General features: G+C 42.6%; 1 protein-coding gene across 2 annotated transcripts in view; it reads left to right on the top strand.

Annotated features, from left to right (window-relative positions):
- The window catches only part of LOC121192658 (neuropilin-1a-like), a 67113-nt gene that overhangs the window by 26660 nt on the left and 27098 nt on the right, over nt 1–13355 (top strand). For both annotated transcript variants that reach the window (XM_041054427.1, XM_041054426.1), the window contains 3 exons: nt 277–504; nt 4639–4809; nt 8902–9068. In XM_041054427.1, the coding sequence (XP_040910361.1) occupies nt 277–504; nt 4639–4809; nt 8902–9068 (566 nt within the window). The remainder of the gene's footprint in view (nt 1–276; nt 505–4638; nt 4810–8901; nt 9069–13355) is intronic.

Raw genomic sequence — 13355 nt, 5'->3', positions numbered from 1 at the left:
TGGAGCATCTTAACAAGGCACTGAGCCGGGTGCTGCTCAGAAATGGCACTGAAATCATTTTACTTTAAAGGCTTTTATTTTGTATCAACATCTGTGATGTCTCATTTTGTAATGACAAAAAAAACATAGGTTTGTAAAAGGGAAAGTGACAGTAATGTGAGAACAGGTTACCGCCCTCTAACCCCTGATAGTTCACACCTCTGTCCAAGTGAGAATTAGTCACTCTGTCCAAACACATCTTAACACAAAACTCATCAGGATCTTCTCCCCTCGCAGGTCCAGAATGTTCCAGAAACTTCACGGCTCCCCGGGGCGTCATCAAGACGCCCGGCTTCCCCGAGAAGTACCCCAACAACCTGGACTGCACCTTCATGATCTTTGCCCCCAAGATGTCGGAGATCGTGGTGGAGTTTGACAGCTTCGACATGGAGCCTGACACCACGCCGCCGCCAGGCGCGCTCTGCCGCTACGACTGGCTGGAGATCTGGGACGGCTTCCCTGCAGGTGAGGAGAGGATTCGGATCAGGTTGAGCTCAGCCTGACTAGTAAAGACAATATTTGTGTTACAGGAAGAGAAGAATCAACTCAAGTACAAAAATATAATGCTTTTTACCGATTTAACGTATTTAAACATCCACAAGCAAGATGATGATCACAAAAAAACAGTTTCTCAGCCAGCTACACTGAAAAAAAAATGCTAATAGGCATATTTTTTGGGCAGGCCAAAACAAGCTAGAAAACGCTGTAAACATGAATGTACTACCAAGATAGAGCAGCAAGAAAAAAATAGAACATCAGCCAGAACATGAAGTGAGCTGAAGGAGAAATCTCCACAGGTGGAGGGTAAGAACAGGAAAAATGGGATGCAGAGGTAGATGGACGCGATGAGGTGGAAGATGAGCTGGAACGGTGGTGGAATGGGTCCGGAGGGAGGGATGAAAATGAGGAGCTGTGAAGCAGCAAAGAGAAGAGAAGGATGAGAGGAGCTCTGGACGGCTTCCCCCTGCAGATGTTGACAGAAAGCAGAGAGAGATACAGAGAGGAAGACATGCGGAGGTGAAGGGGAGGAGGAGGAGGAGGGAGGGGGAGAACAAAGGATGGATGGCTCCCCTGCAGGTGGGACAAACTCGGATTGAGAGATGGAGGCGAAGGAGAAAGCAGAGGCGAAAAATAAGTAGATAAAGACAACAGGAAGGTGCAGGATGAAGTAAAGGAGGAGCATTTTTCATTTTCACAACAGTCTTATCACATCACTGAACACGTGGTGTCTCCAGAATTCTTGTTTTTTTAATTATATTTTGGAGAAATTTGTCTCTACACATTGATTTACAGGCTGTTTCAGGAATTTGGCAAATTAGGGTAATAAAATATCATCCTGGTTGACTGGATGCACAATGCGTCCGCCCTGATAGACTGAGGTTTTCCCACTGACAACACAAGTGTGGTGGAGTTAGATTAAATGAAAATACAAGAATGACTTTAGAAAGAGCCTGAATTTATAAATTCTCTGGTTTTTCAGTGCAGTTTAACAGATGATTGACACTCCAAACAGATAGCCTGGCTGTGGAATCCCCTCCAAAGCTCACTAGGAGGCGAATATTCCTTTTCCATACAGAAACATTAGTAAGAAGCTTTCAGGGGGTAATAATCAATAATGGCTCTGCTGAGGCTCGGTTGTGTTCAGGCCTTTACTTGAATTTCAGCCATCTGTGTACACATGAAGACTGATTGTACTGATGGAGACGATGCTGGTGAAAGAGAGACTCCTTCACAGTTTGCTCATTGTTCCTTTTCCAACCACACTTGGAAAATCAGCTCTCTGCGCATGAATGACGGAGACGCAACCTGCTCTACCCTCTGTTCTCTCTCCTCCCCTCGTTTGGACAGCGTTCCTCAGCTTCCATTGTTGTCTAATTAGCCGTACAGTGTGCAGATAATGGTGAGAGCTACATACCTTGGACAGGCCTGAGTAGGCTGCCAGGATGCCCACAATACTCGCTGCTGTGCCCAAAGCTTTGCCTGATTATTGCCACTGAGGGGACTGGCAGTGGGAATGTGAGGGGTACAAAGACTGGCACAGGTAGACAGACAGTGACATACACTTTAAAGCCGTGCCAGCATACATAACATGCCAGGGCTTTTCCTGTCAAATGATCTGTGTGTGTGTGTCTGTGTGCATTCAGGTGTGTCTGTTTGCATGAGTGCGTGCGCGTGTGTGTATTGGTACGTGCGCTGCGTTGGTGTGTGATGCTGTGTTCCTGTGTTTGCCGAGCGAACGTGTGTGTCGGTGCAGATAACAAAGCATCTCTGCAGCAGGACGAAGACCAGAATGTAGTTTTTCATCCCATCAAACGCTTTCGCACCGTTAGCACTGACATCAAACGTTCCCATCATGCACTGCTGTTTTATTTGAGAGATGTAAGTCAGGTCTTCAAAAGGAAGTCGTTTATATTATGAGGACAATTCTTCTGATGGGATTTAATCCAAGAAACAAATATCCAGGACTCATTGTATTTTAATTTAATGTAGTAATTTTTTGGTGTTAATTATGTTTAGTTTTTGTTCAGATATATTATTCAATATTGTAACTGTAATTTTAATCTTAATTTCCCCTCTCCTAAATGAAATGAAGTGTCTCAACACAGCAGCTTAAGAAAACACATTGAAAAAGGCAAAACACAAGCAAACTTAGGAAAACATCCTCACCAACTCATGCACAGCATTTAGTAAAAAAACACAACCAAACGCAGAAACGAGCTACAAATCCAGCACACGCGCCCTCTCAGCTCACAGGGCCACCGTACATTTTGCCTGTAGGAGTTTTCATTTTATAGCTGATTGTAGTAAGAACACAAAGCCTTACAGCGTAACCATTTCACACCTCCTCAGATAAGGCTAAAGAAAATTCAAAGTATAATCCGTCACAGATCACAGTCGCCTAGCTGCTTAAAACTGTAACTGATAAACATAATCCACAAGATTACTGAAACTCAGCGTTCCATTGATATCGTTTTGTGTTACTTTTTGATTATTTGCCTGCGAAGCGGAAGGAAAATGTTGGGAAGGTATGATTTTTGTAATATGCATAATTTCATTGTGGACTGAAGATCCCTCCTTTAGTCCTCGAGAGGCTGCAGATACAGTATCTCTACGAAACAGGCGGCAACACAGGCCTGGCTTTGTTTCTGTCTGATAAGAACAGGATGAAATGGGCAGCAAACTGTGGGCAGGCGGGGATGTCAGCGCTCGGTGTTTAGACATGAGACCGCCTGTTGCTGTGTGCTGCATATAAGGAAATCACGTTGTTACGGTAGATTCGATGCCCAGTTGGTGCCTCTCGTGTTTTATCATTACATTTGAAAGATAAATCCCCAGCAACCTTGCAAAAACCCAGACGGCACATTCCGCTGTTTTTTAAGATGCCTACAGAATCTTCAAAGCCTCGTCTGTCCACCTCGGTCTAAAAATGAAATGTCCACAGCACAGTTAAGACGATTTTTAACCAACAAAGCCTTAGAAAGCCACTGACAGCGGACTAGGTGTTGTAAACTAACCTCAGGGTTAAAGATTTTAAAGCTTGCCATGATTCATCTTTCTGAGAGATGCATGCCTGCTTCTGTGACTCAAATGTAATGATAATTCCTTAGAGGAAAAAACAGGGATCACGTAGCTCAGTGAGTGGTTGTCTTGTTTTTGCAGCCACAAGATTCAGAGTCACATTTTACAGAGATATTAACATAACATCAAGTAAAACAGGTAAGTCTTCAGGTAACTGACTGTATTTTCTGCCCGTTAGTCCTTTACCAGCTATGAAAATACAAATATTCAGTACTTCACTCCTCTGACAAAAGTATGTCTGATCATGTGAGGACAAATCTTTGCATTTCCATTGCTTTATTTGGAGTAAATCTGTTACATGAAGTGTGGAGTTCAGATCTTAATTTAACAACCTGGATATAAAGCTGTGAATGTGATCGCTAACAGGATGATAAAACACTTTAACACGAAACCCTGAGATTAAAGGACTATTCTTTGCTGTGCCCGATACAATCATATTATACACCGTTTAAATATAGTGTTTGGATAATAAAGTGCCAGCACAATATGTTGTGGGAGTGAGTGTTTCTGCTACCTGCCATCTCACCTTTATTCCCGTCTCAAAGTTAACACACCGCTCGTGAGAGGTGAGAGGTTTGAGCTGATAGGGGATCAGCTGCTCACTGTGATTGTCTGATGCCTTTTGATCAGAGCAGATTAAAGTTTTGGGCCTTTAATCTAAATTGGACATTTTTAGACATGAGTTCTGTGTGGATAGAATATAACGGATTAAAATCACAAATCTCAAACTTGTGTGTTTTTGCTTGAAGTCACGAAACATGTCCCAGGGCAGTGAGGTCACTGGAGGACAAAGTGAATAATAAAAACATTCTGCTGCTGATGAGTGGTGAAGCTGACGTTCTACTTTTTCTTCACCTCTTTCTCTCCCCCCACCCTCCTCTTCTTTTGCTTTCACTCCTTCTAACTTCATGCCTTCTCTTTCCCTCTCCTCCTTATTCATTTCCCTCATCCTTCCTCCTTTTGAATCTCCTGTCATCTGTCCCTCTTACCCCTCCTCTTCATCCCCCCTTCCTCCCTCAGTGGGTCCTCACATTGGCAGGTACTGTGGCCAGACTTCCCCGGGCCGTGTGATCTCCTACACCGGAATCCTGTCCATGACCATCACCACCGACAACGCTATTGCCAAGGAGGGATTCTCCGCCAACTACACCATCCGCGAGAGGAGCCTTCCCCCAGGACACGAAGATGAGGGTGAACAGCTGGATTAGTGATGAGAAATAAAGGGGGTGGCGGGGGAGGGGTGTGATGTAGAGGGTACAGATGTCATCTGGCATTAGGAAGGACCAGGCTTCATTTCCTGCATATTTCTATGTGTCATTTGTGTTGTATAGAATAAAAATACTAGTACGTCCACTGCCGATTACCCGTAAACGTAACGGAAAGTATTGGACCGATTGAATTAGTGGTTTGTGGATTAGCTCAGTTCCTAGAGGAAGACAGTGACTATCCTCCAGCTCTAAAGGAGCTGGTCTATAAGTGACCTTTGACCCCTGACCTCCAAGTTGGAAGCAGGAGGAAAATTCATCCTTCAGGGATTAATAGGATGCAGCAAAGGAAAAAACATGACTTTAGAGAATTTTTCACAGCTGTGGCACCGTATGGTTGTCGCACGTATTCCAGCCCTGTCTCCTATAGATTACCTTTACATCCAACTAAATAGCGTCAGCAGAGAGGGTGGGAACCCATCCATCAGCGGCTGTCTGCAGGATAAAATCAGCTAGAGCAGGAATTCTTTGCAGCTACTGTTTGATTCAAGTGTGCTTAAACTTTAAATGGTAGAATCAGGATCAGACTTTAACTGTGCAACAGTGTCAGTTTGATCTAATCTCACAGCTCCAACTTTGAATTCAAAATTTGGTTTAAAAAAAATACAGGCTATAGTTTCACCAGCACCCTGACCTCCGTCTAACTCTTATCTTCTGTTGAACAATCTGTTTCAACCACTTGTCATTGTTAGTTTTAGATCTAGTTCTTTGTCGTGTTGTGTGTTTGTCCGTGTCCACATGTTCTTTGACTTTCTTTAAAGTCATTTGTCCGCATTAGTCGACTGTGTGACCCCGTTGTAAAACCTGCAGAGATTTAAGTTATGCTGGTCCGTATGGTTCTTGCTCTCTGGTCACCTCAACCCCAGTCACCCCTGCTCAGGAATGTGAGTGTGCATAGACGCGAGTTTACGTAAGGTCCCACAGTGACTTCAATCACTGTTTGACACAGTATATCAGAAAAAAGCTTTATGAATCATTAATGTACGTCTCACATGCATGAAAGCTATTCTCCTGTGTGTGTGTGTGTGTGTGTGTGTGTGTGTAATCTGATATTGATGGTGAGTGTTCATGACGGTGTGATAATACATGGGTGTAGTCTACATGTATCACATATGTCTGTATGCACCGTAGTGTGTCTGACAGATAAATCTGACCCTCTAGTGTTGGGAGGGGCTGAGAGCTGCAGTGGAGTTAGACAAAGCTCTAATTATCTTAGCTTAAATAACACACATACACACACACACACACGCACACACGCGCACGCACGCACGCACGCACGCACGCACATAGACAGTTACTCTTGCCTTCAGACCCCCGCCTAAGCTCAGCAGATTGAATTAAAACCTCTTGACAAACCAAAGCACACTGTCTTTTCTCCAGTTTTTACAGCCGCTGTTATGCTACAAATCAGCTGTTCCCAGCCAGGGGTACGTCAGCAGCTGCAGGGGGTATGTAGAAAGGTTTTAGAGTAGCTCAACTAATTAGAAATTTGAAATAGAAATTACATTTTATAGTAAAATACATTAAAATACATTTTCCTTAGAAAACAATGTCCACAAACTCACACATTAGCGCAACTGTTTCTTTCTAAATGTGTTTTAAGGAACAGACAATTTAAAATCCATTCAAATGAATGCATTTGAAACTGGTGGGCAGTTAAAGGAGTCAGATGTCGAGATAGGACAGGACTACGAGGATAACAAAAGCAGACGGGAACAGCTGCTGTAAACAACATTTATCTTATGTTTATACTGATTTTCACACCAACGTTGTGCCTTCAGCCTCTTAATATTTTCCAAAAGAACATCCATTCAAGCAGGATCTTTGTGAACAGCCACAGGGGAATCAAACTCTGATATCCAGCAGTGAATTTACGGTCCTGCCATCACCATCAGGAGCGACCTCCAGCTGGGCCTTTGATCAGCTGAACCATCGGCCGGTGGGGGCACCAGTTTATGTCCTGTCTTTCCTTTTGGACTGAGAGGTAGAGGGACGGGGTTGAAGTTTGTGTCTCCTGCCTGCTGTGAAGGGGAACATGGAGTTCACGTCATGAATAAGAATAAGAAAAGAGCAAAAGAGAAGTTTGCGGAGGTGGGAGCTGAGGAGAGAAGAAAAACAGGAAAGTGAGAGAGTTGGAGGCTTTTTAGGAATAAACTCATGTATCAGCTGAATCATACTGAGGGTTTTTTACTGCCTCATTGTCTAGAGGCAGTTTCAGAGCATTTTCTGGCAAGAATCCACCTCAGGGAAAAGTTCTGAATTGAAAGATTTGGGCCTGAAAAATGTCAAGTTAACAAATCTTAATGATGAGCACAGAATCCAGCTCTCTGCAGGCTTTTCAGTGATGTCGCAAGCAAACTTTCTCCCTAATTCATTTGTGGAAGTTTGAATGATGTAAGTGTGTTTGTGTCAGTCTGGCAGACCCTGTGTCTCCAGACAGCCCTCCCACACACACACACACACACACACACAAACACACGTTTCCTTTTGTCCCCCCCCTCCCTCTTCCTTCCCCAGGCTCCCCTGCTGTTACAGAGTGGACACTGCCTCCTCAGAGATACAGACATGTACTTTGACTTTGTCCAAATTCTGTTTTGAAAGTGTTTTGTAATACCGAGGGATTGTGGAATTTTCCACAGAGGAGGGCATTATCCTTCGGATAAAGATTATTGCCTAAAAAAAAACAAATTTTATTTACTTGTGTGTGTGTGTGTGTGTGTGTGTGTGTGTGTGTGTGTGTGTGTGTGTGTGTGTGTGTGTATATATATATATATATATATATATATATGCGCCAGAGAGAGAGAGAGATGAAAAGCACCAGAATTGGAGCTGAATCTTCACACGGCTTTAGCTGAAATATGTGCCTGTGGGTTTGTGTCTATTTATGTGTGTTGGTGTATATGGTGTGAGTAACCTACATGTACATGCACAATACAGGCTGCATCAAAGGATTACATTCAGATATTACAGATGTATTTATTTATCAGTTTTGGACTGTTGGTCAAATAAAAAAATCAGTATTGAGACATCACCCTGGCCTCTGAGAGGCTGTGATTAGCGTACCTCCTGACATTTTATAGCTCAAATAATTCATCAAATAAATGAAAAAGTAAGTGGCAGATTAATCGATAATGAAGAAAGTCATTAGCTGCAGCCGTATATCAGGGTGGCGTAAGACGAGCCATCCGGTCTCTGTGAGTGTCATTCTTCATAGGATTTTTAGTGTTTTGTGTTTTTGATGTGTGAGCAGTGACTGAACTCTGAACCTAAATATAAAGAGAGCGTCGCCAAACAGCCTCTGTCACCACAGGAGCGGCGTCAGGTGACCGCTTTATTTGCAGGGTCAGACACTTTGCAGTGTCACTCGAATCACTGCTCGCTTGTTTTTCTGCCTGATCCAGGAGACAAAACGAGCTCTTTTCCTACTTTACACAGATTTATGACTTTAACTTGAGGTGTTTCTTTTAGAATCCAGGCTCTGGAGCCGAATGATAAATTCCTGCATTAGCAGCAAAAATGAGGAGAGCAAGACGCCAAAATTCAGTTCATCCAGCAAACTGTCTGTAAGATAGACTTTTTTTAAATTTGTGTTTAAGGGGCGGTCAGTATGATTTTGAAACATGTCTCTGTGTGACCTTCATGTGCAGTGGAGCGACGCAGCTCTTGATTCACAGGACAGGAACCTGATCATTGCCTCCTCACTTGTTCATATTTTGGACTGTAAAGGTTAATTGCCACCCTGCGATGTGTTTAGGAACAAAAAGCCTCCGTCCAGTGGCATTTCAAGATACACACAAACCACCAGTTCAGTATTTAGCACAATGACACATCTTTCATAGATCTACGAGAGAATAGTTGTGACTTAGATGGTCACAGTCAGGAAATTGAGCCCACTGGGTTCCTTGTGGGGGATGACAACATCTGAACTGAGATCTATTGATTTTGTAATAGTTTGTATAACTATCAATACAAAAAAGACAGAAACTCTTGTTAATGAGCTTTTTCTGTCTTTGTTCAGATTTTGCTTGTATGGAGCCACTGGGCATGGAGTCAGGGGAGATTTCCTCACAGCAGATCAGCGCCTCCTCCCAGTACAACTCCAACTGGTCCCCTGAACGCTCTCGCCTCAACTACCAGGAGAACGGCTGGACGCCCTCAGATGACACCGTCCGGGAGTGGATACAGGTCAGGAATGTTCTGTTTATTTTTCTTGTTTGTTCCGGTTCAGCCACAGGGCATTTACAGAGCTAGTTTAAGAGGTTGAAATAAAGGGAATAAAATATGACAACAAATGCACAAAAAAATCTGAAATGTAGAGATTAGATTAAGATGTTCAAGCACCAGAACATCTGTAAGACAGTGCCACTTACTGTGGAGAACTCTTGAAGTCACTGAAAAAAGAAATGGTGTCACAGTGCTGCTCATTTTAGAGTCTGATCTCAAAGCATAGGTACGCTCACTCACTCATGGAGAAACGGTGTTCCTCAACGTGAACTTGACGATACCGCTGAGATCTTGCTCACATCTGGTCTGAATATTGTTCACTCATTTGTACCACTTCTTTGCACGTTATACGGATACAGAAAGGAAAAAATAAACCTCTATACATTATTTATTGGAACGTGCCTCTCCAGCACAGTTGACATTTCTCATCTTCGTTGTGAAATCAGACGTAGCGACCTGCAATCGAGCAGAGCGGCCCAGTGTTTAATTTCTCGACACATATTCAATATATTTTTTTGCTTGAGAACATTTTAGATGAAGAGGAAGAAGAAGCCTCGTTCATACGGATGTTATACAAGATTATGGTTTTTAAATCTAGAGTTTTCTTATAAAATGCAGCCAGTACAACATACATTATATTTAATGCTGGTATACAACTACAGTATAGGTACAGTGTATGAAATACCAAGAACACAGCCAAGGGCTTTATTCAGTTTTGGCCAAATACATAGACCCTGTGGTTTTGGTTTTGTGTAGCAGTGCACTTTTTTTGTATGACCATAGGCAGCAATGACTTTTGAAAGGCTGCATAAAGGGAAGCACAGTGGGCGAACGTGTGTTCAAGATAAGTCAAACATCTTTGACACGGGTGAAGAGAGTCAAACCACCACTCTAACTGATGCTCACATTTTAGCTGTTTTTTTTCCTGTGCACTTGAACACCCCTGAAGAAGAGTGCAGTCCATCATGTTTAGTGAAAAAAAAAAAAACCAGAACCAGAATTTGATTTGTTTGGATTCCTCTTGGCGCCAAATTATCAGATCTGACAGGATGAAAAGTCCGAAAACTTCAGATCCGTAGGAATTCTGGTTCAGTTATAAGTGTTTTTCTTAAGATGGTTTGGACCTAAATTCTAGGTGAGATGCCCCCTCCCCCCCAAGGATAGACCCAGATAAGACAAAGTGCGGCTGGAGTCCAGGACTGTCCCATTGTCCAGGACAGGAACTCATAGAGGAAGACTCACAATGCCCCTCGCAGTAAGAACAGGCTCTCACTTCCTTCCTGTGGGGGTTACAACAGGAAGCAGACAGAAAGACGACCTCAGTGCAGGATCAGTGCTAGTGGCTCTCTATTGTCTGTCTGGGGACGTCTTTTAGCTACCGGGCCACAGCTGAGCCCTCTGGGATATAATGATATGAAGGACGGTGTTTTAAGAGAGGTTAATGGCTTTTTACTGTAGATGGACGGAGCCTGAATTTACTGAATGAGGCACTGGTAACACATGAGAACACATCAAAACCACCGTCTACCGTTTAAATGTAGAAACGGGAGAAGACTGAAAGCTAAAATGTCCCTTTGTTTTCATCTTGATTTGATCCCATCCACTTCTTCACCACGTGCCAGAGACAAGCAGAGTCAGAGAGCTCTGTGGCTAAAGTTCAAATAACTTTCATAGTCAGTTATCATCACACACGCTCGTGTTCGTTGTAACATCTATACTTACTGTAGATCAACTTTTTAAAAGCTTAACTAACAATGATGGGGACAAGTGCAGTCTGCAGTCTGTGCAATCTGCAGTGTGAACTGTACCTGGCAGATACTTAAAAACAACAGGATACACACACAATGCACAGGCGATGGGTGGAACCACTTGTTTATACAAGCAGTGTGTATGCAGTCCTGTTTACTTGCATTGTTTTATTTTTTCATTGCTCCTCTCCTCTGTCAGAGGGTAATGGTATTGACCGAGTTCAGGTCAGAGGAGGGAATAAATAGAATCATTTCTGCATTCATTTATTTAAATAAAAAAAAAAAAGCCACTCGGCCCCAAGTTTTCCTCATGTTTCAGTTTTTTTTGTGGGGATTTTATTGTACAATATCAATTGATACAGTACATGTCTTTATGTCTGCTTCTTACTGGCTGTTTACAGCAAACAAACATTGTTTACTGACCTGACAGTAGATTAAGCAGTAATTTATCTGCCTCCTTGACATATTCCATCTCACCTCTGTGTCCCTGCTGTACTGAGTTTCAAACCAAACTCCCTTCCATGTGGATACAGTGCAGAAGCTTTCAGATTTTCTTGGTTTTATTTAAACCTACCAATTCTTTTTTTCCATTTTCCACTTTCAATTACAGCAACCAGTGCAATTACAGTAAAAATAAAAGGCTGCTCATTTCTCATAACATACAAAAAAAAATGGAGAGGGGGAAAAAAAACACCTGGTACAGTTTACTGAGCATGTATGTGCCTTCTCAGCAACATTGTGCTAGTTCCTCCCTGCACAGAGCTTCAGCTGTGACCAGCTCCAGGGTTTCCCATCAGGACACACTGACTGTAGAGGCTAAGGGAGGTGACAGCTCTCCTCATTCAGCTCACCCGTCATGAGATTTGCAATCTCTCAGTCACATGCTCTGTCCTCCAGCCCGAGGCTAGAAACTACTGGGTCCAGCTTGGTGTGTGAGGACAGATTTCTAAATATATGTGTGTTTGTGTGTGTGTGTGTGCTCTTCTGTTGTTCAACTAAAGCTTTGTTGGCAGTCCCTCCTGAAGAAACAGCAGACCATCCCCCTGCCACGGTGATTTATAGCCTCAGAACCAGTTCTGTTGCTCTGCCCTCAGACTCTGTGAGGCATTAGAGTTATGACTGGTGGTTTTTGTGAAAAGGATATTCCATTTTATTTGATTAAGTGTGGTGCGTAGCCAACTCTGCACAGCATGGTTTGCCTTACGGCTTTCCATTCATCTTACTTGAGAAGAAAATTATGACTTAGTTAATTCTTGCATGCCTGCCTCCTCCACTGCAAACACCTCTATTATTCATTTAAAGGCATTTATATTTTATTGATACTATTTTCAGGTTACTATTCATAATGTTGTCAGGGTGATGTTACCCGGTGGCAGTTTGGATGGCGGCAGACAGTGAGCTCATTATCTGGCTTTATGATAAATCTGTAATCATATTTTGCTTTGTGGTGACTCATTTCATCAGCATGCTGTATATTTGCAATTAAATGGAAATTCCCCATTTCCACTAGCGGTGGCTGTGGGTTGTCCGTCCGTCTGTCCTTCCCATTCTCATGCTCACGTCCGTCCGTCCCAGTCTCAGGAACGCAATAGCTCAGGAATGCCCCTAGGGAATTTCTTCAAATTTGGCAGAAACTCGGACTCAAGCATGAACTGATTGGAATTTGGTTTTCAAAAGTCAAAAATCAAGGTCACTGTGACTTCTCACAACACATTTTTGGCCATAACGCAAGAATTCATATGCTAATTTTGATAAAATATACTTTTCTTAAATTCCTTCAACTTCTTCGCTACATACATTTAATGAGTCTGGATAGACATGAATTTAAAGTGCAGTTTGACCGTTTGGCAGAGGCATACGACCACAAGGCGGTAATTCTAGTTCTCCATATAAAGACTGACAGAGGAATTAACTGTAATGCTGAAGAAGAAATATTAAAATTTTACTTATGCAGCAGTAAATCAAAGTTAAAATGAGCTTTAAGAGTAATTTTTAATGTGAAAATTATAGATGAATCCACACTTCCAATGAGAGAAGTCTTTAAAAAGAGACGGCACAAACAAAATGAAGCACAAATACACATATCAAACAACTTGATTTCATCAACACATACAAGTAAAATTAGTCTTTAAAAATGCTCCAAAAATCAGATTAGATACAAAAACAAGATCGATTTTACATTCAAGCTCCATTAGTGTGAATTTGAATGGTCAGTAGGTGCATCCTTACAAGCTGCGTTAAAGCCACTTGTTATTGAACACTGTGATGTAAGCCCAGGAAAGACTTCCTCTCCTCCTGACTCCAGGTATTTATAGATGCCCTGCTGTTTGTCTTCAGGATCTCTGTGACGCCACCAGGAAGAAATCAGCGTTGCGCATCTGGAGAACACATTTGGGCCTTGTGAGAGTGAGGTGTGTTGCCAAAGCTGGGGCAGGGGGAAGCAGCAAGACAAAAGATCCTCCAGAGAGCATTAAAGGGTCTTGCAATCTGGAACAGACCT

This window comes from Toxotes jaculatrix, chromosome 14 (genome assembly GCF_017976425.1).
Source record: "Toxotes jaculatrix isolate fToxJac2 chromosome 14, fToxJac2.pri, whole genome shotgun sequence".
Classification (NCBI taxonomy): domain Eukaryota; kingdom Metazoa; phylum Chordata; class Actinopteri; family Toxotidae; genus Toxotes; species Toxotes jaculatrix.
This window is presented reverse-complemented; position numbering and strand designations above follow the sequence as displayed.